This window comes from Exophiala spinifera (genome assembly GCF_000836115.1).
Source record: "Exophiala spinifera strain CBS 89968 unplaced genomic scaffold supercont1.1, whole genome shotgun sequence".
Taxonomy (NCBI): Eukaryota; Fungi; Ascomycota; class Eurotiomycetes; order Chaetothyriales; family Herpotrichiellaceae; genus Exophiala; species Exophiala spinifera.
Window position 1 is genome coordinate 2293185 of NW_015622513.1, and position 26519 is coordinate 2319703.

At 52.6% G+C, this 26519-nt stretch overlaps 12 protein-coding genes across 12 annotated transcripts; 9 read left to right on the forward strand and 3 right to left on the reverse strand.

The window, feature by feature from the left end:
* Positions 1-241: 241 nt before the first annotated feature.
* Positions 242-3139, forward strand: PV08_00852 (uncharacterized protein; the record flags this gene model as incomplete). Its single annotated transcript, XM_016375217.1, has 1 exon — positions 242-3139. The coding sequence occupies one exon, from the start codon at positions 242-244 to the stop codon at positions 3137-3139; it is 2898 nt and encodes a 965-aa protein (XP_016240493.1).
* Positions 3140-4430: 1291 nt separating this feature from the next.
* PV08_00853 (uncharacterized protein) lies at positions 4431-5430 on the forward strand (the record flags this gene model as incomplete). The annotated part of the gene is made up of 4 exons (XM_016375218.1): positions 4431-4653; positions 4794-4934; positions 4986-5124; positions 5241-5430. 4 exons carry the CDS (start codon positions 4431-4433, stop codon positions 5428-5430), a joined length of 693 nt encoding a protein of 230 aa, XP_016240494.1.
* A 1495-nt stretch (positions 5431-6925) lies between these two features.
* On the reverse strand, positions 6926-8028 carry PV08_00854 (uncharacterized protein; the record flags this gene model as incomplete). Its single annotated transcript, XM_016375219.1, has 2 exons — positions 6926-7728; positions 7770-8028. The coding sequence occupies 2 exons, from the start codon at positions 8026-8028 to the stop codon at positions 6926-6928; spliced, it is 1062 nt and encodes a 353-aa protein (XP_016240495.1).
* Positions 8029-9392: 1364 nt separating this feature from the next.
* On the forward strand, positions 9393-11243 carry PV08_00855 (dihydroorotate dehydrogenase (fumarate); the record flags this gene model as incomplete). Its single annotated transcript, XM_016375220.1, has 1 exon — positions 9393-11243. The coding sequence occupies one exon, from the start codon at positions 9393-9395 to the stop codon at positions 11241-11243; it is 1851 nt and encodes a 616-aa protein (XP_016240496.1).
* A 29-nt stretch (positions 11244-11272) lies between these two features.
* PV08_00856 (uncharacterized protein) lies at positions 11273-11863 on the reverse strand (the record flags this gene model as incomplete). The annotated part of the gene is made up of 1 exon (XM_016375221.1): positions 11273-11863. One exon carries the CDS (start codon positions 11861-11863, stop codon positions 11273-11275), a length of 591 nt encoding a protein of 196 aa, XP_016240497.1.
* A 382-nt stretch (positions 11864-12245) lies between these two features.
* On the forward strand, positions 12246-14279 carry PV08_00857 (uncharacterized protein; the record flags this gene model as incomplete). Its single annotated transcript, XM_016375222.1, has 2 exons — positions 12246-12375; positions 12430-14279. 2 exons carry the CDS (start codon positions 12246-12248, stop codon positions 14277-14279), a joined length of 1980 nt encoding a protein of 659 aa, XP_016240498.1.
* A 1408-nt stretch (positions 14280-15687) lies between these two features.
* PV08_00858 (uncharacterized protein) lies at positions 15688-16749 on the forward strand (the record flags this gene model as incomplete). The annotated part of the gene is made up of 1 exon (XM_016375223.1): positions 15688-16749. One exon carries the CDS (start codon positions 15688-15690, stop codon positions 16747-16749), a length of 1062 nt encoding a protein of 353 aa, XP_016240499.1.
* Positions 16750-17092: 343 nt separating this feature from the next.
* PV08_00859 (uncharacterized protein) lies at positions 17093-17788 on the forward strand (the record flags this gene model as incomplete). Its single annotated transcript, XM_016375224.1, has 1 exon — positions 17093-17788. The coding sequence occupies one exon, from the start codon at positions 17093-17095 to the stop codon at positions 17786-17788; it is 696 nt and encodes a 231-aa protein (XP_016240500.1).
* A 1343-nt stretch (positions 17789-19131) lies between these two features.
* On the forward strand, positions 19132-20412 carry PV08_00860 (uncharacterized protein; the record flags this gene model as incomplete). Its single annotated transcript, XM_016375225.1, has 1 exon — positions 19132-20412. The coding sequence occupies one exon, from the start codon at positions 19132-19134 to the stop codon at positions 20410-20412; it is 1281 nt and encodes a 426-aa protein (XP_016240501.1).
* Positions 20413-21000: 588 nt separating this feature from the next.
* PV08_00861 (uncharacterized protein) lies at positions 21001-22645 on the forward strand (the record flags this gene model as incomplete). Its single annotated transcript, XM_016375226.1, has 4 exons — positions 21001-21186; positions 21271-21710; positions 21829-21939; positions 22033-22645. 4 exons carry the CDS (start codon positions 21001-21003, stop codon positions 22643-22645), a joined length of 1350 nt encoding a protein of 449 aa, XP_016240502.1.
* Positions 22646-22900: 255 nt separating this feature from the next.
* PV08_00862 (uncharacterized protein) lies at positions 22901-24332 on the reverse strand (the record flags this gene model as incomplete). The annotated part of the gene is made up of 3 exons (XM_016375227.1): positions 22901-23666; positions 23752-23829; positions 23893-24332. 3 exons carry the CDS (start codon positions 24330-24332, stop codon positions 22901-22903), a joined length of 1284 nt encoding a protein of 427 aa, XP_016240503.1.
* Positions 24333-25542: 1210 nt separating this feature from the next.
* PV08_00863 (uncharacterized protein) lies at positions 25543-26115 on the forward strand (the record flags this gene model as incomplete). Its single annotated transcript, XM_016375228.1, has 1 exon — positions 25543-26115. One exon carries the CDS (start codon positions 25543-25545, stop codon positions 26113-26115), a length of 573 nt encoding a protein of 190 aa, XP_016240504.1.
* Positions 26116-26519: the final 404 nt, after the last annotated feature.

Sequence of the window (26519 nt, forward strand, 5' to 3'; positions counted from 1 at the left end):
CCACCAGGGATTGATATATACAGAAGAAGGCGTTGTATATTACCCAAGCCCCGGTTCCAGGTGACGAAGCTGTAACGTTCACAACACCTCAGGGGGTGGATGCGAGATCCATCCCCTTGGACCAGTCAAGGCAGCCATTCTCATCGGTCCGGCGTTCGAAATTCCTTACGAAGAATTGTCTCGCTCGCTAGCTTACCCAGAAGCAAGAACATATCTACGAGTCTCCTGAAGCTGCGTGGATATGCATCGACCCGTCAACAAAGAAGACTACTTGATTGCTCGAGGAGCTAATCCACGGACCGGAGTGGTAACCCCAAGCTCCCACAGTGCTAGCAGTTCAATTGATGGCCACGGCTCTGCTCCTCATGGTCGATGGCGTCAAAGGGCGGATGAGTGGGTTAGTTTTGATTTCGATCAGGAAACGGCTATCCCAAGACCGCACGAAGAGAGGCCCTCAGCACCATATCATCGCTTGAGACTCCCGCCGAAATTGGTGCCGCGCGACCGCGGCTCCTCGTTAGGGGAATTCAGCACTCCGTTTAAGCCTCTGGGACAGAATTCACGGTCGAGCAACGGAGACACATTTGCTTCCCACAAGCAGATCGGGGCGATCGAGGCGCTTCGCGAAGTCCCCATCAAGACAACGAGTCCACACGCGCGGCACAATCCATCATCTGGAGAGCCGGCCGTACGGAGAAAGCCAGTAGGAACACCACCGAAGGGCAACCCGGACCATGTAACATCAGCTTCGCCAGAATTCGACGGAAGCGATGATCCCGTGTTACTGCCTCCAAAATTTGAGACTGATCTGAGATCTTGCTCTGCTCCCATACCTGCGCCCTTGCGCACTTTTGGCCTTTGCAATGTCGACAAAGATCTGCCAACCTTACCAGGCGACACGCCCCGCTCCCCATCTCAAGAATATCAGGTCATAGCAACGCAGAACCCTTTTCTAGGCCGGGAGGAAACAGAGGACGTAAGCGAGTGTCCAAATCCAATGAGCCAAAAAAACAATCGCCTTGCTGTAGCCCAGAAAGATCTACCATGTCTGCCGCAGGGTGATGGCCCATCCAGGCCGAGACAAGCTTCGACACCTCTCGAGCTAGGCACTGTCAAGAACAATTTCACCAGCCCCGAAAATGCCATGAGCCGACCAGCTGAAAGTCATGGGGGTCCTCGGGGTCCGCGGGGTGGAAACTCAGCGTATCCCTTCACACGACTCGCGAGACAAACTCACCCGCCGCCGCAGACAAGGAAGGCCAACGACCTCCTAGGTGTGAGACCGATGCCAGTACCTACTTACGACAATCCACCAAAGTACCAGCAGCCCAACTCGACGAGGCCCATATTGGCGAGAACGAAACCGGTCAGTTCAATGCCACCAACAGTGATGCCGACGTCGAACAGGGTCAAGGACGATCACGAGCTCTTGTCGACTACCACTTCCACACTCACAGGCAATACTATCAGCCGGCCGGGTGGTCCCAGACAGCTACTTGTGGGACAAAGACCTTCGATGCCAGATCCTCGTACTACGACCGCTGGTCGCCCTCGAGTTCCCAGAAGGCCAGCTACACCAGATACGCCCGGCATTTTCATGAACACTAGTATGAATATGAGCGCCGATTCGATCATGCCGATAATGCTTCCTAGGGTCAGACCGAGAGATATACCACGTCAACCAATGCCCATGCGAGACGAAAACATGCACGGCATTCCGAGGATGATAGCCGAGCACAAAAACCCAACCTACCCTAAATCCAGGCTGACGCGGGGAGAAACAGAGTGGCAAGAGAGCGGAACGAGGAGTCGCTTCGATGCAGAGCGGAGCCTAGTTCCCCCACCCCTAAGACCACGACTCCTGTCAGGCCAAGAGCATCTGATTGCAAAAGATACACGCAAAGAAGGAGAAATCGCAGTAGTGAACGGTCTTGGTTTGACGAGGAAATGCAGTCGCTGTCACAATGGGTTCGTGGATGTCAAGCGTCCCGATTTGGGTGGTGTTCAAAAGAATAGTGATGAAGTAAACAATGGATTGAGAAAGACTCATCCAACTGGCAGTCCGCTTCCAGGGTTACCGGAGGAGTCCGAAGTTGATGTTCGTCTTCATGGGCATGAACAGGACCAGGAAGGCCATCACGAAGCCGGCCATGATGTCTGCTGCCCTGACTGCTGTAAAGAGGAAGATGTACATGGTAGTTGCCTTGGACATTCTAGCCCGAGCACCGTGTCAAGCCCAAACAAGAGCATCTGGTCTCAATCCCATAGCCCAAGCAGTGCTGGTGAGAGCGACGAATGGGGTGATGTCGAGAACCACAAGCATGAAGGGCCGCCGCCTGATATCCTTCTCACCAAGGAGAGCCCGCCATGTCTAGAGCGCTCAAAGGTTCGACCTACAAGAGGGTCTCCCATTGAGCTTTCAGCTCACCCAAGAACGCCTGCGACTCCCTTCAAGAATGCTGCAGAGCCTAGGGCTGTAGGACAGTCTAAGCAGAAGTCAGCCGTACCAGGCTTGCACAAGAGGCAAAGAAGCCGGAGCTCCCCAGTTATCGGATCAGCTAGTCCAATCCCGAAGCCAAACACCAGCCAGGGTATGAGGCTACCCGGTGGCTCTCGCCTCCGGGTTCCCACTCCTACAGGGCTCGCAATATCATGCATCGGTCAACCCAGAAGTCGAAATACCAGCGGAACCAGTATTGGTACGATCGAGGTGCAAGTGCCTGGAATTGGGTTCTTCGGGGGTGGAGCGGCCAGCGATTTGGTTCTGGTCCCCTTTGAAGCGACAAAGATGTGGATAAAGAACCATCCACAGGTCATGAAGGTGGGATGGGAGATCCTGGAACGTGCTTGGCAAATGAGTCGTATCATGACAACGACTGGTTGGAGACTCTGGGCTCTTGTCTTTGTTTATTCAAAGACTGGCAAATTGAAGCTCAAAGTCTCCAAAGGCGAGACAGCTGGAGGGTTTGTCATTGACTGTGCAAGGAGTGCATTGTACTTGGTCGTCTTTGCAGCAGTGGGCGTCTTCTTTCTCAGAGTATTGGGAATTGTTCTGGGATTGTTTGGAATTGTCGGGTGGGTTTTCAGAGCCATATTTTGGGTCTTGAAGAAAGTGCTCGGGTTAGGGGTTACGAGGTAGTTTGTTTAAGATGCGCACACTGGGCATGAAATTGTCAAAGGTGATGTGTGCCATTGCTATCAATTATTAGACAGTATAAAATTAGGTAGACAAAGTAATCAGTTATCATTGTAATTGTGTTTGTGGAAGCACCTTCATTGAGCTTTGTATATACATTTTTTGACGCGGATAGCGTCAATAATGTCTCTCTGCGCAACTCGGCCCGAACCCCTTTTAAGGGTAGCCTTGGGGCTTGGAAGGCTGCTTCCACACCAACCAACACGGATGTAAATTGTAGAGATTCAGTACAGTATAGCTTTCTCCTGAACCAAAGTCCCGATCGCGATTCGCCTTGTCGAGTTCCTCGAGTTACTAAGCTGTCGAGAGTTGCCATGCTATTTCGACCGATGGGGATATCTCAGGGAGGGAGATATCTGGGTAAGTACCTGGAGCAGCGTAATAGTGTGTATGTATCCGTACATCCGACAGTTTTGATTTTGGTTGGACAAGGGTAGTAGTAGTATGGGGGCGGGCTAGTCATCTCGAACTCGAGGGAGATTGAGGTCCGGATCGTAGGTGAAAGGAACACTGCACTGTCGGCGTGAAGGGCTCTCACCAACTACAGGCCACGCCTAGACCTGTCGTCGGGTATAGGCCCAACAGGTAGATATTGACAGTGACACCGGACGGGGCGCCGCAGTTACAAAAACAAAAGACACCCTTGTCAATGCCCTACGTTAAGAGGGCCCCTAGTTAGTGAGAGTTATAGGCTTTTGGACGCCCCCGAATCTGGTCCGGACAGACCAACAAGTTTATCAACTACCTAGTAAGTGACTACTACTTAGGTACCTCGTGCCTCAGTACAACCGTAAAATTGCGCGCACAGATCCATAGAGCGAAGACTTTGAAAGTGTCATTCAACTTTTTGGCATTTTCAGCCTCACCACCACCACCACCACCCCCTTGTGCGTATAACCACCCATCTTACTAATCAGGATCTGCATCTATCCACGTCTCGGAGACTTTTCGTCCAAGGCCGCGGACCGACATTTGCGAAATTGCCCTGGTGAGCGCAAGAATGATTATCTCAGCCTCGCCAGCCTTTGGGAAAGTCGCTTGGAAATCAGCATGGCAACAACCGTGGTTCCACGGCAGAGAGACCGAGTCTCTTTGAAGCATTAATGAAGAGCTCAAGTGCCGCTGTGATTTCTGTTCGACTGGTATCGACATCCTCACCCCCATTCTGCACTCACAGTACCTATCTTACGATCGTAATCAAGAAACGTCGCCCAGAATACATAGTGTTGTCAACATGCCGGCGGCTTTGATCATCGGGGCGGGCTCGCGAGTCGGCAAGTCGACAGCGGATGCCTTTGCAAAAGCCGGATACTCCATCGCCCTGGCTTCGAGGTCAGACAAAGCTGGTTCGCCGGACAAGCACTTCACGTTTGACGCGTCCAAGCCGGAGACGGTGAAGGATTTGTTCAACAACGACCGGAAAAGTATCGGGGTACCCAGCGTGGTGGTGTACAATGGTAACTAACTGCCCAACATCCATATACATACAACCCTCCCTTCCCGTCCCCTCCCTCCTGATTCAGCGTAGACGTGGGATTTTCTTGTCTTTGGATTTGTTGCCATTCGCTGACACACAGCCCCCTCCCCCCAAACACAGCGTACTCAGATCACCTGGCTGAAGGTGTAGATTCGGATCAGATCGACCTGTTCCAAAGCGACATGAACGTCAACGCTACCAGCGTCTGGGTCTCTGCCGGCGAGGCCATCAAGGGGTTCGAGGAGATTCTTGGTGGTGGTGGTGGTGGTGGTGGTGGTGCGCAAGGCACAGGCCCCGGCCTAGGTCCAGAAGGTGCCACGTTCATCTTCACCGGCAACCTGTTCAACACCACGGTCGCACCCAGGTTTCTGACCTTTGGAATGGGTAAGAGCGCGTCGGCTCATCTGATCCAACATCTCGCCTTGGTCGCTTACAATGACAAACCGTACAAGTAAGTTATGAGTATGAACGCGTGAGAGAGATCGGTGGTCACCCCCTTCTTTTTGAGGCCGACACTTTCCCCAAGCAAAGTACTTACGAGCGCCACGTGTGTCTCTTTGTGCGCAGATTCTACTACGGCGATCAACGCAACGCAGACGGTTCGCCAATGTATACCGGCCTCAGCGGTCCGGCCCATGCCGATCAGTATCTGAAGCTGGCTCAGGATCCGAAGCAGGGGCCTTGGTTGCAGACCTTCGTCGAGGGCAAGGGGTACGTCGAGTTTCCTCGTCCGGAGACGTGGGCTCCCGGACAATAGCGAGGCGCCTACATACGACCGGGAGAGTGTGGAGTGTTGGTAAGTAAGGATGTTGCGTCTGTGTCGGTCGGTGGTGAGGAGAAAAGTCCGAGCATGCTTGGTGGTACTACACGACCATGGTAGAACATGTCTGTACAGCGTCCGGTTGAACCGTTTACTTCTTTGTGTCTTGGGATACCTTGCAGCATATTCCGTCCACCGAGGTCTGGCCGTCGTCGTGCCTTGTTGTCTACACATCTAAACTGAAATATGGGAAGCGACGAGAGCGCGCCATGATGAGCCGGGGAGACCGGGCACGATGAAAGACCTGAAAGTCAGTCGCTACAGCGTACGAGTTGGCACTCTAGCAGCGTGGAGGGGGGAACAGAGACGATGTACCCATCTTGTTAGACACGATATATACAGTACATCCCGGTACCCTTGTCCCTGTACTTTTCGGGACTAATCAACGGATGATGTATTGTACTCCGTCCCCTGGACATGTGCCTGTACTCGTACGGGGTGTGGGCTGGGCGGACCTTACTGCTGTAAGTGACCAGATGAGTAATGAAACACGACGGATGACGGATGGCGGAATCATCAACACTTTCCTCGGATCATGGATGATTCCGATCAATACTAAACGAATTCTCGACGATCTGGATTCCCCCCACCCCTCCCCTATGCCCCAATAAGGTAGAGGCCTACCCTACCTGAGGTACAACGCATACCGTAGCGTCACAACCCTGCAGGCAGGTGACGCAGAGAGTTTGGCTTACTCCCTTTTTTTTTTTTAGCCTGCCTTTGTCGTACCCCTCGCGGGCTGGCGATTACCTATCCTTATGTACTGACCTAGTATTCGCTGTCCTTGCAACGGGCAGCCAGCCATGATGCCTAATCAACACTGACATACTGCGTGGTGGTGGCTCGCGGGTTTCGCATTAGTTTCAGGCCGTCACCGGCCCAGGCAAAGCATCATTATTTTACTGACCTCCCCGTTCCTGTTCTGCTGTCGTCACACACCGCCACCTTTCTCGGATGGTTCCGACAACGCAGCCGTGACGGGGATGAACTGGTACCCCGGGGAGTGGAGGACGCCTGATGCTTGGAGAACGAATGATATGGGTACAAAATTAAGAGACACAGACTACAGCAGAGAAAGCAAAACACCACAATGTATTTCGTCCGAAAGATCAAACACCTGATCTTCCCTTGTGGTTGCACCTGCAATACACACTTTCTGACTAAGATCAGCAACTCCCCGGGGTCCGTACGAGTAGGAGTAGAGTCTAGTATTTCACAGTCCACTTGTGAGGCTGTGCAAAAACGGCGGTCAATCTCAAATCACAATCTGACTGCTGTACACCTGCGTTTGACCCCGAATGTCAAATATCTGGGAAAGAAGTCCCCGCCCCGTATTCGCATGCATACTGATACAGGACATTACAGGCCCGTACCCACGAAATAGGTACCCAACTATAGATGTGTGTATACGTGGCCTGTGTGTCGAGCGACGTCAGTTCCCAAGCAGATTCTGCCACGCGACTCTCTCGTAGAGGATGATGGACAGACAGCTCGCAGTGATAGCATCGATCGTGAGAACGGGTCTCGTTCCGATGTCGTGATGTAAAGTGTCGGTGAAGATTGTAAGAGATCCGAGAACCCGATAATCCCGACGCTGCCTGTAAGCGGCGACGAGCCGATCGTCAGGGCCGGACAAGACGAGGTTGCCGTGTGCCCAGGAATGACCGTCATCGAGGGCTGGAATCGAAGTGAGCTCCGACGAGGACATGCTGTGCCATTTGTAACCATTCAACTCGCGATCAGTGGTGCACTTTATGACATATTCCCGCTTGCTGCCCAAGCGAGACACCGTCCAGAGTGAGCGCGGCTCGGCGGGGTCGTGATTGTGTTCGTAGTGCATTTCTCGAGTGATGTTGTACAATGTCAAGTTGATGGTCATCTGCGTCACGCCTTGCCAGCCCGGGTACTCGATGTGGGCGAGAGGATATGGCTTCTCGGCACTTTCCTGGCCTTGCACTTGGCCGGAAGATTCACTCTCATGCCATGTACCCTGTTGGGGTGAAGGAAAGATGTCGAAAGAAGGTGGGAGCATCAATTTGTTCTTCCACCATTTCATGTTGCTGGTGGTGAAGCATGGTCGAGCCGTGTCGTGTTCCTGTTCCTGCTCACGTGTGTCAGGATCGACTTCGACGACTTCTAGCCGGAGGTTCTGCGGAAAAACGAGTCCCAATGTCGTGCTTTTGAGGATCTCGAATCTCCTGATGTGCTGCTGTTCGAGCTCGAGCTGCCGCTGCTCTGGCTGTTGGTCCGTTGAGTCAGCGCTGGGCGGCCGTGACCGAGCCATTGTGGCAGATCAAGGGAGTCTTCAATGCGGAACTGGTTGGTCGGAGCGGCAGTGTCTTGTTGTTTTCGCTTGCCCTTTTTGTCGGCCTTCTTCTCCCCGGGGTGGCACGGGCAGCCGCTGGGGTAGTATATCTCGCGAAGAGTGATGGTGGTGCAACGCCTTCGCCCGCCATTGGTCTGGTTAGCAGCAGGCTCATCCTCGGGGAAGAGGGTGTTGTATGAAGGCAGAATATCTCCGTCCGTAGACGCCATGGCTTCAAAAGTGTTGAGCTGTGCTCTTGGTGAGGGGGATGGCTCTTGGGTAGGACTGAGGAGGGCAAAAGTAAACAGAAACAGTAAACTCGGAGCTGACCTGGGAAGGATATGAAGAATTGTGCACCGGGATGCACTTGCGAGGACAATTACGATGTGTGGATAAGTTAAGGGGTCGAATGTTAGGAGTGAGCAGCGCTGACTGGTGGTTGGTTGGCCGGCTCGGATGCGCACGGAAAAGGGCTCAGCAGTTGTACAAGCTGATGCTGATGAGTTGAGATGATGCGTCAGCGCGAGTTGCGAGTCGCTAGTCGCTGGTCTTCGCTGGTCTCAGCTTGTTCTGGACCCAACCCTGGCCATTCAAATATCGTCGGGGCTGCCTGATCTGATGCTTTGTTGATGTTTGAGGCTTTGGGCACGTTGAATGTGCGGTGTAGTCACGATATGCAGGATGTTGCTACGGAATACCGCGAAGCATGGATCTGGCGGGAGGATCACAGGGCGAGAGTCCTCAATATAAACATGAACCTGATCGAAAGTTCTTGAAGTAGCAATGGATTTCGTGTCCGCCTCGTGAGGCTCATCTCGAGCGATGCCATCTCTCGTTGTTGTCACATGATCCTCAGGCCAGGGCTACCGTACTCGTATTGTGTACAGGCGGAACATGATTGGAGATGGTGGTTTGTATAATTAGACAGATCGGTTCACAGGTGCATTGAATCGGCCTTCGGGTCCCTGAAGATGGCTTGGGCGTCCTCGACGTATCCGCATTGCGGGATGGTCGGCGAGCGCTTGAAGGGAAGACAGGCGGTGCGACATTTTCCAGTTGACCCCGGATTTTCGGATGCAGCAAGACGCGATCCCGGGTCGAGGAGGATGAAAAGACATGGGGCTCACTGGGCAGACCAACAAGAGGCACCTCGGCACCACATGCACAGGGCACAAGCAATACACAAGCCAGACACGAGCCTCGCCCAAAGAGCCCTAGACCCGCCCTTTTTCCACCTGACCCTCACATCATGATATTGTGGCATAGTTGGCGACCAGAAGATCGTGGAATCTCATGATGTCGGTGCAGAGACATGATGGCGGACGGTTTTCCTCCTTTGCATCCCAAGAAGACACAGCCAGAATGGGCCTCGGCCGCACGGGTTAAAAGCACGGTCACGTGTTGCCACCGGTTCCAAAAACGGCAGCAACTTTTTCTCTTTCTTCGCTCTCATAACAGCTTTGAGCACTCGACACCAGCTCCGGCCCAGTCCATGCCGAGGACCCCCTCTTCCAGCTGCTCAAGGGAGTCCAGGGGTTGATAAGTGACCAACAAGCTCTTTCTTTTTGGACGTATATCTCCTGCTTCGCCCATCATGAAGCTCCCTACGTCTAGGGTGTTTTTCAGACCTCCCCCAGGTCGAGTAATAGCTCGACCAACTTTCGCTAAGCCCCAATTCACTGCACATTCGATACGAAGACATAATTCCACCGCTCAGACTGGGTCGACCGGTGGTTCGCGCCTCTTGAACTTCGTTTACGGCTCAACCCTCGTGCTGGGTCTGGGGATCATCTTTGTCTACGTCACCGACACCAGAGCCAGTGTCCACCGATACGTTGTCATCCCAGCTCTGAGATGGATCTACCCCGACCCGGAAGAAGCTCATCATGCGGCCAACCAGGTCTTGAGATCCCTCTGGGACTTTGGTCTTCATCCTAGAGAGCGGGGCGATCCTGACAAAGTTGGCGATCTCGAGGTGGAAGTTTTCGGTCGCATCATTCGCAATCCGATAGCCACGTCGGCCGGTATCGACAAACATGCTGATATTCCGGACCCTCTTTTTGCCTCCGGCCCAGCCATTGTTGAGATCGGAGGAACGACTCCTTTGCCACAGCCTGGCAATGACAAGCCTCGAGTCTTCCGCCTGACTTCTCAACAAGCCATCATCAACAGATACGGCCTGAATTCCGAAGGGGCAGATCATGTTGCTATGCGTCTACGCGACCGAGTCAGAAAGTTTGCGTACCGTCTTGGTCTGGGCCATGATGCAGCTGCCGAACACGCAGTACTGGACGGAATTGCTGGTGTTCCGCCTGGAAGTTTGACCCCGGGAAAATTACTTGCCATCAACATCGCCAAAAATAAAACTACTCCTGAAGACGACGTTGATGCCGTCACCAAGGACTACGTATATTGCGTAAACACTTTGGGCCCTTATGCCGACATCTTGGTTGTCAACGTTTCCAGCCCCAACACTCCGGGGCTTCGCTCTCTTCAACAAGGTGACAAACTCCAGAAGATCTTGACGGGTGTCGTGGATGCTGCGCGATTGGTAGACAGGAAGACCAGACCTGCCGTCATGGTCAAGGTCAGCCCTGATGAAGATTCAGATGCCCAGATCGCTGGAATATGCGACGCTGTTTGGGCAGCCGGAGTTGACGGCGTTATTGTCGGTAACACCACCAACCTACGGCCAGCACCAATTCCTCATTTAGGGAATCTGTCTCCATTAGAGGAGCAACATCTACTCGAGACTGGTGGCTTCTCTGGGCCGCACCTTTTTGACAAGACTCTGTCTTTGGTAAAGAGATACAGAAAGCTGCTCGAGCAGAAGCCTGTCGAGCTTGAACCCGTGCCACAGCCTCCCAGCGCACTGCAAGCCGAAGCTGCGAAAATAAAAAATGAACTAGCAAGCGAGTCCGGGCCCAAGGAGGATTCAACCCCGGACACCGTTACGACCTCGGTAGATACTGGGGTCATCCCACCCACCCCGGTAGCTGAGGAGATGAGCTCGGAGAAGCAACCTTTATTCAAGTTGCCCCAAGAACGCTTCTACGATAAACCTCAGGAGGATCAGGACTCTCTCGAAGGTGTTAACTCTGCGCCTGTCGATTCCCCTGGTGAACAACAAAGCCAGACGGAACGTCTGAGAGCAATCCAAGCTGCCATAGAACGCCTGCCTCCTAGAGACCAACGGGATGCGCTTGAAAACCTGGAAGAACCTATTCATCTAGCTTCGAATGATGAACCAAAAGTAATTTTCGCGACAGGCGGCATCACCAATGGAAAGCAGGCTCTGGATGTGCTCAACGCAGGCGCTAGCGTTGCCATGGTATATACGGCTCTAGTTTACGGTGGTGTTGGCACTGTCTCACGAATCAAAGATGAGATGCGCACAGAAATGAGGCGGCAAGCAGAAGAGAGAAGATCCAAGTCTCAGAAATAATTTGCTGTCTGACTCTGAGTACATTATGTTCACTCTGGCCGACGAAGAGCGAGATGAACGACGTTGACCTTCTGCCCATGCTCTTCAATCAATTCCTCCGATGTTTCAAGAAAGCCGCACCGAGCCAATATTCGCACACTCGCCATATTTCCTCGATCGACATCCGCCTTCAAAGTCTCTGGGATGAAAGTGTCATCGTTCACATCGTCTCCGATCACCACTTCTTTTCGGGGGAGTCGCCAGTATGCTTGCAGCCAAGCTTGGACAGCCTCAGTGGCATAACCCATCCCCCAAGCTTCCTTGACAAACATGTAGCCAACTTCTGGTGGCTCCGCGATATGACACCCCATAACGCCGATGACCTTCCCTGGTACTGAGAGTTCTTCGACGGCAAAGTTGAAAGTGGTAGCATCGTTTGGAGGGAGAAACCGGTTCAACCAAATCTGAGTAGCCTGCTCATCCACATCTGGTTTGCCTGAACTCGTCCACATCATCACTTCAGTCTGAGTACGCAAGATGTGAAAGTCAGAAAGATCAGATTGTCGAACGGGACGGAGAAGGAGACGAGGCGTTTTGATGGGAGGTGCCGGTGCCGGGAAGATAGGACGAGTTGTTTTCATGTTGGTTGCATGAAGAAAAAGGTTGAGTACATCAAATATCGAATGGTTTCGGTAGAGAAGCCCCAGTAGTCCCTCCTTGTATTTAAGCTACTACTGCAAGCAAGGACAGGATCAAAGTACTTCCTAACTCACCGGTGACTCAAGCCTTAATCATCTTCAAATACCACTGTAGCTTCCTAGCGCGCGTGGACAGCCAATGAAAAGCCAGATGGCGGATGCTAGCGTGCCAAGAGCGGCATCGATATCGGCTTACCTTCCTTGCAGCCGATAAGAAATTCTTCTGAAATTTTGTCTCGGTCCATACGGCAGCGGTGCATTTCTGTTCTGCATCCCGCCACTTCAACTGCGACAACCCGGCCTGTTTCTTCCGTCAGTCGACAAGATGAAGACCACTTGGAAGGACATCGCTCCTGTTCCAACGTCCCAAGAATTTATTGATATCGTTCTCAGCCGGACACAGCGACGGCTGCCGACGCAAATTCGAGCCGGCTTCAAAATCAGCAGGATTCGGGGTAAGAACTTTTTCACGGCGAAAATCACTGTTCTTTAGACTGATCGCTCCTCAGGTTTCTATACCAGAAAAGTCAAGTTCACCTCTGAGACCTTCTGCGAAAAGCTGCAAGCAATTCTCGAAGGATTCCCCCGCCTTCAAGACATCCACCCGTTTCACAAAGATCTTTTGAATACCCTCTACGATGCCGACCACTTTAGAATTGCATTGGGTACATTGTCGACAGCCAAGCGCTTGATTGAGACCGTGGCAAGAGACTATGTGAGACTGCTAAAATATGCACAATCTTTGTTCCAATGCAAGTCATTAAAGAGGGCGGCTCTTGGCCGCATGGCAACAATTTGCAAACGATTGAAGGATCCCTTGGTGTATCTGGAGCAAGTGCGACAACATCTGGGACGTTTGCCCAGCATCGACCCTAATACCCGGACTCTCCTCATCTGCGGATATCCAAATGTCGGAAAGTCCAGTTTCCTAAAGTCGGTTACCCGAGCCGATGTCGATGTACAGCCCTACGCCTTCACCACCAAGTCCCTTTTTGTTGGACACTTCGACTACAAGTACCTTCGTTTCCAAGCCATTGATACTCCCGGTATTCTTGATCATCCCCTGGAAGAAATGAACACGATTGAAATGCAATCGATTACAGCTATTGCCCACTTGAGGTCGGCCATATTGTATTTTATGGATCTCTCAGAGCAGTGCGGATACTCAGTCCAGGCACAGATGGCTCTTTTCACCTCAATAAAGCCGCTGTTTGCCAACAAACTGGTCTTCATCGTGGTAAACAAGACCGATGTGACCAAGCCCGAGGATCTCGACCCAGAACTACAACGCCAGCTACAGGACCTCCTCACGCAGAACTCCAACACCGAGCTACTTCAACTGTCATGCATCACCAATGAAGGCGTTCAAGAAGTGAAAAACACTGTCTGTGATCGACTGATTGCCGATCGCGTGGCAGCCAAGCTCAAAGCCGGTCAAGCCTCACAATCTGCCACCGCCGATGCTCCGTCCGGTCGTCTTGGAGATCTTCTCGCCAGGATCCATGTTGCGAGACCGATGGAAGGTGCAGTCAGCGAAACATACATTCCCGAAGCCGTCAAAAATGGCACCCACAAGAGATACGACAAGTCCGACCCGGAGAGAAAGAGACTGGAACGCGACCTCGAGGAAGAAGAAGGCGGTGCCGGTGTTTACAATATCGACCTCAAGAAGTTTTACGACTTGGCAGATCCAGAATGGAAGCATGACAAGGTTCCAGAATTCTTCAACGGCAAGAACGTTGCAGACTATGTCGACCCTGATATCGAGGAGAAACTGGCTGCTCTTGAAGCCGAAGAAGAACGATTGACGCAAGAAGGATTTTACGACGAGAGCGACAGCATGGACGACGAAGAAGATGCGGAGATCCACATGAAGGCAGAGCTGATCCGCAACAAGCGCACCTTGATTATGAACGAGGCCCGAATGAAGAAGAGTCTCAAGAACAAAGCACAAATCCCGAGAGCGAAGAAGTCGCGGACGTTGGGACAGATGGAGAAACATCTCACCTCTATCGGCCTGGACGCTTCGTCTGCTACGGACCGGGCTCGAGCCCAGATTCGCAACGCTCCTGCTCGCTCCACGGTCGGTGACGAGATGGAAATCGACACGCCTTCTGCCAGAGTCAAGGCCATTTCAAGGGCACCAAAGACCAACCGGTTGACGGATGGATTAGGTGCCAGCGCCACAGGTGTCACGGACCCAGCGACACGGGAGAAGGCTTCTCGCATGGCGAAGTTGAGTCAGAGAAAGATGAACCGCATGGCGAGACAAGGTGAAGCTGATCGCCATGAGACTGCCTCCCTACCTGCCCACTTGCTCAAGGGCAAGAGAAAGATGGGTTCGACTAGATCGAGGTAGAACGTGGGATTTTCAAAACCTTGGTAGTAATGATTCACGAGGAGCTAGTTGCATCATACAATACATACTGGAGTTCTGGTTGTTGTTTTCTTTTCTCCTCCTGTTTTTTCTTTGGCATCCAGCGGGACCTGTTGATCAGTTTGCGTGTTTTATAGTCAGTCGAGGTTCCTGTATAGAAACACAGTCGACAAGCCACATGCCATCTAAGGTTCTCATCGAGCCGTGGGCGAAACTCGGAGAACATAGGCATGTATCAATCGTTTGGACTTGACAGGTTCTTTTCGTACAAATGATTCCGCGTCCAGTCTCCAGTCCCTCCCAGTCGACTCTCCACTCGTTTTGCATTGCTGTAGCATCATCACTCACGACTGCCGTAGTACCAGAACACCGACACGAGCGACAATGTTTACAAATATTCTGCCCAACGGATCACTCGTCTTGGTTTAGTTAGTAGTCATGGGGTTTTGGGGGCGGCGGTGATTACAGAACAGACGAAAACTGGTCAATTATTGTAAGCGACAATTGAAACTAGGTAGAAAGAGCGAGGCAAAGTAAAGTTGACTGGAGAATGTGTTGCAATATTGGGTACCTACCTGAGGTTAGATGTCTTGTCGAGGTGAAGACCAACAAGTATTAAGGGAGCAGAGAAGGCTCCAAGGGATTTAGGGGCTAGGCGCCTATAAGCACTGTCTGTAAGGGTCTAGGCGAAATACCCTTAGCTAGTTAAGTTAGTTAGTCTCAACTCGTCTCAGGGAGTTTTATGGGTCTGAGTGCCTATTTTGATAGCCTACCTAGGTACTCCGTAGGTACCCACCCAGGGATGGGAAGCCTAGAGGGACCCGGAAAACCACCTATACTAAGTTAATGCATGTTAGGAATGTACTACCTAACTATTATTGACAGGAAGGTAACCCGGGCGTGTCACGAGCCTCGCCACCCCGTCTCTTTTCTGCGTCCGGTTATTATTTGTCAGTACGACGGACCGAATCCGTGGCCTGAGGAACTGACCGGCTGTGATTGATTAGGCCGGAAAAAGAACCAGAAGTCATTCCTCAAACTGGCTAGGTGCCTCTTGAAGGGCGATCAGGGTTGGACGAGGCTATTCTTCCCAAAGGACATGAAGACGCGATCCGGGGTGGTACAACATCAGTCACTGGTGCTGAAGATGACAAAAACTTTGTTGACTTTTCAAGCACTGATGCATAAGGTATCTGCTTATAAATACCCAGGTAGAATGCTATTTCAAAGCGCCATTGAAACCACCTTTTGACCTCGGATGTCGACATTTCTAATCGCCTGGTATTTATGAAGAAGGGGATCCTGCCATTATCATTACCATTACCATTACCAGACGACTCACCTCTCCCAGGATACGAGGATATTCCCCTTCTTGACCACCACCACCACCATGACTTCCCCACAGACACAAAAGGCCGTCCTTGTCACAGAGATCGGTAAGCCAGTCACTCTGGTCGATGACTGGCCTGTTCCGCAGCCAGGGCCAGGACAGGCTCAGGTCAAAGTCGTCGTCGCCGGCATCAATCCCCACGACCGCAAAGCACGAGACCAGGGGCTTTTCATCAAGGATGCTATCCCTGCTGTCTTGACCAACGACGTCGTCGGAGAGGTCACGGCACTCGGCGAAGGTGTCACCAAATACTCACTGGGCGACCACGTCGTCTACCAGGCGGGGTTTGCGGTACCGAACAAGCAGAACGGACTACAGCAGTATGCTGTCCTCGACCTAGATCATAGCGCAAAGCTACCCGAGGGGATCAGCGACGACGACGCCGCCACTCTACCGACCAACATCCTGGCCCCGCTGGTTGCGCTTTTCGACCCAGAGAAGGGACTCGGAATCCCTGCACCTTGGACGACCGAGGCGTCCGCCTTTGACTACAAGAAAGCGTCGGTCCTGATTCTCGGCGGGGGAAGCAACTGTGGCAGATTCGGGGTCCAGTTGGCCAGCTTGGCCGGTGTCGGCCGCATCGTCGTGGTTGGCGGCGACGAAGCTGAGCTGAAGTCGTATGGGGCAACGCACATCGTCGACCGCCACGGCTCGCCGGATGAGGTGACGGCAAGGATCCGCGATGTCGTGGGCGACGAGTTGATCTATGCCTACGATGCCATCAATCCACCCGCGACGCAGGTCGTCGGCGTCAATGCTCTGTCGACAACGAAGAAAGGAAAGTTTGCTCGTCTCTTGCCTCTCGGCCCGGTAAACGAGGCTTTCGTCAAGCCCAAGAAAGAAGGATGGCAGCTGTATAATGTGTTTGGAAGTAGTGAATTCAGACCAGACTTGTGTAAGCCATTCTGGGAGCACTTGCCACGGTACTTGGTCGAGAAGAAGATCAGACCGACCGAGTTTACCGTCTCCAAGGGCTTGAGCGCAGAGAAGGTCAATGAGGTGTTGGACGCGTACCGAGATGGAAAGAAGGTCACCAAGACACATATTCATGTACAGGAGTAGGCAGAGTCCACAACAGTTCCCTGACATGCCCCTTTAGTGTGAAGTTTGCAAGATCGCGAGTGTGGTGGATTGCCCTGCTGGACACTTGTATCTTTGTATTCAATGTCTCGGGCGCAGGCAGCGCACTTTCACTCCCATCCATGGATCCATCCACCTGGAAACAAAATCTCAATCCTACTGCGTGTCTCAGGTCCTCACTCGGCCGTTGCTATCTCGAAAGTCCATTTCTCAACCATCAGCAACTCTCACCCAGAGTTTCGAAAATCAACGGTGCGTAATAGGTCGTCTTCTCGTCGTTTGACAAGCATGTGTCTAACATACATAGAGGCCGCTTACGCTTACGATGCCTCGAATTGATTTGAGTAAGGTCGAAACCAAGAGGGTGATGGCCGACTTTAAGGGACACTTCCATCAAAGTCTATACGGCCTTGAAAGATTCATCAGGGACGACAAACATCCCGGGGATAGTCCCATACCACGACTTCTCGGCGACATGAACCAATTGCTCCTCAAACTCGATCGTACAAAGCATGAAATGAGATCACGGCCCATGGCAACCCTCAATGATGCCGAATCCTTCTGTGCCATCCATGGCCGGCGAGAGCCACAGTTCAAAGAGATCAGCGCTTGGTTCCTCAGAAACCCCCTCTGGTCCTGGGCCCCCATTTTCTCGGATGATCTTACCGCGAATCGCGTCGTAGCCTACTTATGTGCCGTCGAGCTTAGCGAGGCCGTACTTGGACATCTACCACGGCAAGAGGAGAACTTGACGGACCCATGGAGGGCATACCTCTCCCTGAAACTGTACACGTGGATCTTGCCGAAGAGACTCGGGCTAGAGCTTTGTAGAGTGCTAATCGAAGAACGAGTTGCTCTGCAGATGAAACAGCGCGCATCTGGGCAGGTCGATGGCAAAGGGCTTGAAGATGTCAGGCAATTGGAACGTCTTCACCAGGACCACGTGGAAATACTGAAGGGGATCTTTTCATCTTTTCACAGTTGGGCCATTACACTGGGTCGCAAGCAAAGGAGGGAATAAGCGCGGAGCTTGGCCGGGACAAGTTTTCGACCGAACACAAGTGCGTGGCTACACTTGAGGCGTGATATGGTGAAATGTCATCCAGATCTGGAGGGTATACTCCCTGAACTCGATCTGCCTTCAAGGGATTGTGCCACCTGGACTCTCCTACCGCTCAAGTGCCAGAAGGTGATCTCTAAAGCGAAGTTCCTGATCGACAATGACGACGGCGGCGACAGAGTGAGTCTCTGAATTATTGGATTCAGAGTGTCGACCTCGACGGTGTGCTGTTGTTGTACGCTCGAGTCTCCAAGTCAACAGGTCGAAACGGCGGACCAGAAATGTCTTGGCCGATGAATGAATGCGTGCGGTCGAGCTTCGATACCAAAGGGAGATTCGTGGTAGCCAGATAGACACGACCAACGAAACCGATTCTAGACACATTCTTCCGTCATCCTTGCTGACAGATCTCTCTCTGCCGTAGACCGTTGACAGTTCACGCCGAGGACTTCCACGTCAAATCTGGGAGGACACTTCGTTTGTTTCTCAAAAATTTACGTTCGATACACAGTTTCGTCGACTGGGGACTACGCACGTCGGACCTATGTACATATTGATCGTTGGTACTGGGAAGGAGGATGGCACGGCTGTACGGGGCGTCCAGCCTCGCCCGTACAGGCAGGCTTGGCGTACCCCCTTTTCCGACCTCAGCCTTGCGAGGGAGCGTACCGAGGCACTGCCTACTCACTCACTCACCCACCCGTCCCCATTGTTATCACCGTGGGTGAAGGGAGGGGGGGCTTCAATGGGAATCGTGTAGCCGATACCATCGTGCCTTTCGTATCGAGAATGCCTCGCTGTGCCTTTTCAGTGGACAGAAGCCTCAATACCTGGGCCGGGCTGGCTGGCTGGCTGGCTGGCTGGCTGGCCCTGACTACCGAGTCAACCCCATCGTGTCGTATTGTTCGCTGAATAAAAGGAAGGTATTCTTGAACCCACCAAACTTTGATGGTGCTCAAGTCAATCGAAGTGAATGGGAACGTACTTGAATAGAGATGGAGAGGAGGAAAAAAAACTCTGCATCAACAATACTTCACTCCCACTGATTGATGTTGTAACGCACTCGAGCAAAAATGCCATCTTTCATTTTCATCTTCTCCCTCCTCTTCTCTCTTCTTTCTCTCTCTATCTCCAACCACTATCACCGCCACTACGACGACCACTACGACGACCACTACGACGACGACGACCACCACCACCACCGCCGCCACTAGTTAGCACGACTGCCACCACCGCCACCGCAACTACCACTTCTTCTTTTCTGTCGACTCATCTCGCTGGACGGGATTCCAAACGACATCAAAATGAACGCAAGCGTTTCCATCGGTCTCCTCCCCACCATCGTCAACGATGAGGCGTCATTGTTGATGTACTTCCTCCTTTTCCTTCTCTTCAACCTTGTCGGTGCCTTGTGGGGTTGGTATGTGCCCCTTGTCGAGGAAGCCTTCAAGGGCGACAAGCATACCAGCGACGACGACGATGCCGGTGGTGTCCTTCTTCATCAACAACAACAACCAACTCATCCTCCTTCTCAATCTTCCTTCTCTGGCGTCACCTCCGACGAAAGCGCCGTTGTGCGTGAATTGCGAAAGGAGAACGCCAAACTCAAAGACAAATACCTCCACCTCCAGGTGGACCTGTACGCGGCGGAGTCCCTCCTCAACACCTCCAGGGAGGATCACATGGACGTTCTAGAGATCTACAACGCCTTCAAGGACTCCAAGAACGAGTTGGAACGGCGGCTCAAAAAGAGCCAGGACGAATGTGAAGAGCTAAAAAAGCTCAACTGGGCCCTGAAGACCGAACTTGCTTGCGAGAAGGACTCTCGTGAGCGCGATGTCGATGAACTCGAGAGAGCGAAGACATCGCTGACGGCAGAGTGCAAGGAGCACAAGAGGCTCCTTGTTGAGTCGGAAGCACTTCTGACTCTCACAAAGGCAGAGTGTGAAGAGCTCAAAGAGCGCAACTCTGGCCTCGAGGTCGAAATCGGCTTCGAAAAGGAATTTCGGAAGCGGGATGCCGATGAACTCTCTGAAGCGAAGGCATCGCTGCAGAGTGACCTTGAAAAGGTCACGAGGGAGAGGGATGAAGCTCTGAAGGAGCTGATGGGGGCAGGGGGAGGAGGAGGAGGAGCGAGGGTGCAACAGCGCCCCTTGCCGAGACAAGTGGGTGGAAGAGGAGGAACAAGGGGGGAGGGGGAGAAGAAGGTGTCGACCATTATTGGCGACGCAATGGCCAGTTTTGAGGCCAACTCGGCGCCAGCTCCATCTTCTGTGATGGCTGGAAAGGGAGCCAAGCAGCCATCGATCTTCCATGAGATTGCGTGCCCCTCCAAGCCATCTCAGGAGATGGATGACTGGAAAACGCCGGGGGAAAAGGAAGAGGAGGAGAAGGAGAAGGAGGAGGGAGGAAAGAGGAAGACCGGGGGGGTGGTTGAGGGGGATGGGATCGTGGTTGGGGCTGTGGTAGGAGAAGACGCCTGTCCGACTTGTGGGCAAGGCTATCATGAACACGCCGGTCGTGTCATGATCATGGCAACCAGAGGATGTAGTATTCCATCAACAGATGGCAATGGAAAGGAATGAAAGCCAGGTGTGCTTCGGTGTGTGCGTACTGTGACCTTTTGGAGTCAGCGATCTCCTTCGTCTCAATGGCCAGTGCTCCCCCCGACGTCGTTCTTGACGCTATCATGTTGTATTTTGCGTTCGCTGAGGTGATTGAGGTTGTGCTTCTTGATATGGCTGGCTTCAGGCGTATTGGGACCAGAGCCACCGGACCCGCAAATAGCAAAAAGTATGACATTCAGCCAGCTCCCACTCAACAGTCTCTCCCCGGACCCGTCGATGGCCATCACTCAACAGCCGGAGCGCCAGAAATGCGGAGGAAGTCAAACCTTTCAACGGCTTGACTAGGTGAAAAGAGTAAGTGATCTGCTTTATGGAGAAGCATTTAGCCTAATACTTGACATGAAGCGACAGTACCCCCTTCCAGAGACCTTAACGTGACGCACAGAATGCGAATAGTGCAACGATGTTATGTATAAATAGTAAGATCAATGCAAGAACAAGCAATGACAAGCTTCACTAGACCATTCAGATTGCAACTTGCAATCCTGCCAGACCTCGACGGAAAAGTAAGATTGTAACAGTGTGGTACTGCTACACACTCCCTCAATGGCGCCTTTCCAGCAAACTGGCGCTGCCATACTTGTACTCAGCACGTACATACTGTCACTATGCAGTGCACTGAGCAGAAGATCTCTAGTCACGACACCAGGGATCCCGAACGGCCACTGGGTCGATACGTGGACGGCCATGCCGCAACTGACAGAGTACACGAATCTGCCACCAGCACCATATGTACGTTGTGAGAAATTCTCTTCTTGAGGCCTCCGGGGAAGAGAGGTTCTTTCGGTAGATCGCTGAACATCGGACTCAACCTAGAACACTTCGACGGTGATATTCAACAACAGCACGATTCGTCAGACGCTGCATACATCCATAGGCGCATCGCAGATCAGAATCCGCATCTCCAACGCTTTCGGCTTGACCGACTTGCCCATCACGAGCATGACAATCGCTCTGCCGTACAATGGTTCGGCTGGGACGAGTGCGATCCAGCCGTCGACGCTGCAGACCGTCACATTCAGTGGTGGCGAAGAGTCGATAGTCATCCCGGATGGGGCGCTGGGCGTGTCGGATCCTCTGGATTTCCCTGTCGAGGCTCAATCTATGATCAGCGTGACCACGTACCTCGCCGCGGGACAGGAAGGGACACACATCACCAGTCATCCGGGCAGTCGCACGACAAGCTGGATGACGGTGGGAAATCAGGTCGGGGCGACGAATCTGACGGGGCCGGAGTTGAATAGTACTGCTCATTGGTAAGCTCTCAGCCTCGTGCAACTCGACAAGGCCCTGGATGCTTTCCCCAACTATCGACCCAGTATCAGGATGAAGCGGTCCTGACTGGCTGAGGGTCAATTGATTGATAATTCGCAGGTACTTTCTGTCCGCCCTCGAAGCATGGTCACCACCCACCGTCCATGCATTTTCCATCATAGGTGATTCCATCACCGACGGTCGAGGCAGTGACACGGACATGAACAATCGGTAACATAACCCTCTATCTCTTCTCTTTCCCCCTTGCTCTTTACCTTGAGGCGCGGACTGTTGCTGAGATTCTTTCATGTGTGTCAAAAACAGATGGCCTGACCTGCTCCTCGCACGTCTTCAGTCCAGCGGTGATTCAATGCTCGCCTCCATCGCCGTATCCAATCAAGCCGCAGGTGGCAATCGGATTCTCGAGGACGGTCTCGGTCCCAGCGTTCTTTCGCGTGTTGACCGAGACGTCCTCTCCCACGTCGGGGTCAAGTACGCCATGATCTTCGAGGGCGTCAACGACATCGGCACTGCGGACGAGACCGCCGCGAACCTGACCATCACATACGACAGGCTCATCGCGGCGTATAAGCAGATCGCGACGCGGATCCACGCCTTCAACATCCCATTGTTCGCCGCGACGATTACGCCGTTCTCGGCGCCCGGCGGGAACACGACGCTGCAGCCCTATACGAGTGCGTTGCGCGAGCAGACCAGGCAGAAAGTGAACGACTTTATTCGCCACTCGGGCACGTTTGACGCTGTTTTGGACTTTGACGCCGTTGTTAGAAACGATACGGTGCCGAGTCAGTTGGCGGATGCATTGCAGTCGGGAGATTACCTGCATCCGAATGAGGCCGGCTATCATTTGTTGGCCGAGTCGATTGATTTGAACCTGTTTGCCAGATTCGCGAATGGCGTCGATGGCTTTGTTTGAAGAATAGCAGAGGCCTCCTACAAGAATCAACTTGGCCCAAAAGAAACAAGAGATGAATAGGGGAAGTGGGAAAACGAGCATAGGCCTCGCCAAGTTGGATAAAGATTGAAATAGTACGTTCTGCCGTGAAGGACCATGTCCCCTGCTACAGTCCATATGCTGTTTCACTTCTTCTCACCAAGTATCTTTATCCATGTAGTCTTTTCTTCCGATTATGACCCTCTTGATTTCGCCGCGTTGTTGAGCGGCTCAATATCATGGGCTCCCGCCATTCCGGTACCTCCACAACCGACTGAATTCCCAAACTTGCTGACCATGCTTGCCCGCAAACGGAGAAGCTTGCACGGTATTCCACTCCGTCAGCACGTCGACATCGACAATCGAGTTCATAAATGCATTCCTATCCTTGACTTTGCCCTCGGACAGGTCACCTTTGTCGACACCTTCCATCTCGAACATGTGGCCCAGATAGTGCTGGTTGAGTTGGTGACCTGACCCTTCGCGTTTGAAGAGGAGGCCCGCAAAGCCATTCTCTTCGTTGGCTCTGGTGGCGGCCGCCGATTCCACCACCACCGCCGCCGCCGCCGCAGCTTCGTTCGGGCGAAAATGAAGAATACCAAATCGAGCAACATAGTCCCCTGTATTCGCGTAGTGTTCGATGTGTTCGATGAGTCTCTGGGTCTGGGAGGGGGATTTTTCTTCATCACCGTTGGGAGCATTGCTCGCAGTGTTGCCGCTCGAATGGCCGCCATTGGCCGGGGCATTCCAGTGGTTGGCGGCGTTGCCGAAGGTGTATATCTCGAGTTTCCGGATTTCATCCGCCGAAACACTAGAGTACAGCCAGTCAAGAACCATTCCACCTTCGATAGCGCCCTGGCTGTGTAGAATCAGAACGACTTTATGCACATTACTGTCGGAGAGGATCTCTGTGAGCGCCGAGTACGCCTGTCGGATGTCCAGAGTGGCATAGTTCAGGTCACGCTGGATGATGCATTCCAGAACGTCGAAGATGATGCCTCGCCTGAATGGAAATGAGGCCGTTAGCGCAGAAGCAAGTGATTGGTTGCATGGAATGTCAGGAGTGTCCGGATAGGCGAACTACTCACGTCTGATTGTGAATTGCGTAGACTGGTCGTCTGAATATCATGGAGAGGCGATCCAAGTTAGCCTGCAACCAACTCCGTCTATTGCATCATCAGTCAATCACTGTCAGAGTATAGCTTCATACTGGATACGCAAATACTTACCCAACAGCAACACCATTGATAAAGACCCATTTCTCGTTGGGATGGGACGGCCAGCCCTCTACGCATTTCTCGTTCGACGAGATGAGCTCGTGTTGTCGCCGTCCGTTCAGGAGAACAGATACAAGTTGATTTCCGAGTACGAAAGCAATGATGTAGAGAAAGTACAAGATTGGTAACAAACCGAATGCCAACGGGATGAGAGACACCAAGAAAACAATTTGGCTGATGATGAGCAGGGTGTGTAAGAATATAGCCCATACATTTGCTGGAGTGAAGGCCAACTCGTCAAGAAACTTGGTTGGCCACAACGGTAAGATGATGCTGGGAAGTCCTGCTGATAGCAGCCATGTAAATGTGATCCTGGCGAAAAGCCAAAGGTCGCTGAGCATAAGATACAATGGGTTCGCCGTATAAGGCACCGGTTTGGAGCGTACAGCCATGCCGGTTACGATGAGTAGGGGTTGGGGTTTTGGTTTTTGTTGGTGCTGATACGGAGTCGACGTGAAAAGTTAACAGTCGAGGCGTTGATGATGAGTGATACTGTCTATCATGAGCATCAGTTTTTTGAGAGGTGTAGAGGGGAAATATCAGCTCGTTACGTCTCAGCTTGCGGACTTTCACATGTCAAAGGCCAGAGAGCAGAGGGCAGGCTGCCAGGTACAAGTTTGAAGTGTCAGAGGCATTCAGCCGCACCAGCCATGGAAAATACGAGGCTGTCACCACGGTTAGGCTCACCAGGCTGACCGGGCCGACAAGGTGGAAGCGATCTGTCCCCAGGCCCTTTGTCCGCCCAGCCTTTCGGCGTCCAATAACAAGACCAGGATGGGAATGTGGCTGAGAGTGGTGAGCATGGTGGCCTTTGGAGCAGCTTCCGTACAGACATGCCCGTCGATGTTATGCAAAAGAGCAAGGATCAGCTCAGCTCCTGAGGTTTGAGAAATGGCGATAGTTTCATGTGCCTCCTTATCCCTGTCAGTCAGCACATGGACCGGAACATTGTTAGCTGGGCCAGAAGCTTCTGTCACATTTTATCGGTGTTGACGCGCCCATGAAGATTTCATCTCGCTGTAAGCAGGTTCGCAGTTGAGGAATACATACTACTGTGACGAAAACTACTGACACTGACGAGGATGGTTCGGTCGTCGAAGAAACATTAAGTCACTCAGCAGCACCATCTCGTCACACTTGCCAGCAATTCGAACCGAACGAGCTTAAGGCGTCTAACACCGAGCACTAGGCCGAAATCTCCCTAGAGGAACCAAGTTAGGCCACTTAACCGAGGCACGACGACGAGTACCGAGTTCCTTCATGCCAGTGAACAGCGTCGTAGGTACGAGTACGAGTAGCAGATACACACCAAGAACTTCGCCCCGAGAACCAGATCTATTCACTATTGAGACTCAAGCAATAGTAGATTAATGGGAGCTTCAACGTCCCTCTACGAGTGTGTACAGACGTTGACCGATGCGGAAATCCAGTAGTCTCGCAGCCACACTTACACTCACCCTCACACGCGCGCCCGTTCGAAAGTACTCTCACCTTCACCGGTCCAGCAAGAGTCGGCCAATTTCATCACTATCGTCTATCACCAACAAGACAACAGGATCACAGCACCGCCGAGACCTCCACACAAGACCAGGACAGGCCGCCATGGCCAACAGCCCCACAGGCGACAACCTCTCTGAAGTCGACCTTTTCCAATCGATACCATGGTGCCAGGCGATTCTCAACGATCCAAACTACAAACTCGAATCCACAGAGTCTCGCATCCACAAGGACTCGACGCGGGAAGACGCCCTGCTCGGCCAGACTCTCAAGACCGACGACACGATCCGCGGCTGGATATCACTCTACCGTCGACCGACAGCGTTAGCACCACTGAAAGACGAAGTGCACACGCTTCTCAGCCTCGAGGCGGGCCTCAACGGCTACGCGCGCGTGTGCCACGGGGGCATCGTGGCCACGATCCTAGACGAGGTCCTGAGCGTCCTCGTGGCCGTATGTGGGCGATCGCAGGGTCAAACGGGAGACAATGTCACGGCGTACTTGAACGTCACGTACGTCAAGCCCGTGCCGACGCCGAGTGTGGTGCTCGTCAAGGGGAGGATTGACAGGATTGAACGGCGGAAACATTTTGCAAAGGGCGAGATTGTCAATGAGCAGGGCGTCGTGCTTGCGAAGGCGGATGGGTTGTTTGTGAGTGTGGAGAAGGAGAAGTTATAGCGGAAGTGTGTAGATATTAACCGTTGTTGTTGTTGTAATTGTAGATTCTGATTGTCTACCCACGTACCTTGGTAGAGATGGTGGTGAACTGAATCATCTAACTTCTAATAGATCTTTTTATAGTCCATCTCTCTCATACCTCGCGAAATATGCCCTGAATATGGTAGCTGATGGATGCCGGCGGGATACTCTGATGTTGCTGTGGGCGGGCGGATGACATGCCTTGCTGACTGCGGCTATGCGCTGATTTAATTAATGCCAGTGCGTTGCTCGACTTGCTGTTCTCCAATGCCTAACACAAAGCTTCCACGGTCCCGAAACTCTGTGTGGTCGACTGGTCTGGTTTTACATGTAGTGTACACTCTAGCCCACGGATCTCTGCTCCTAGAAGTTTAGATATCTTG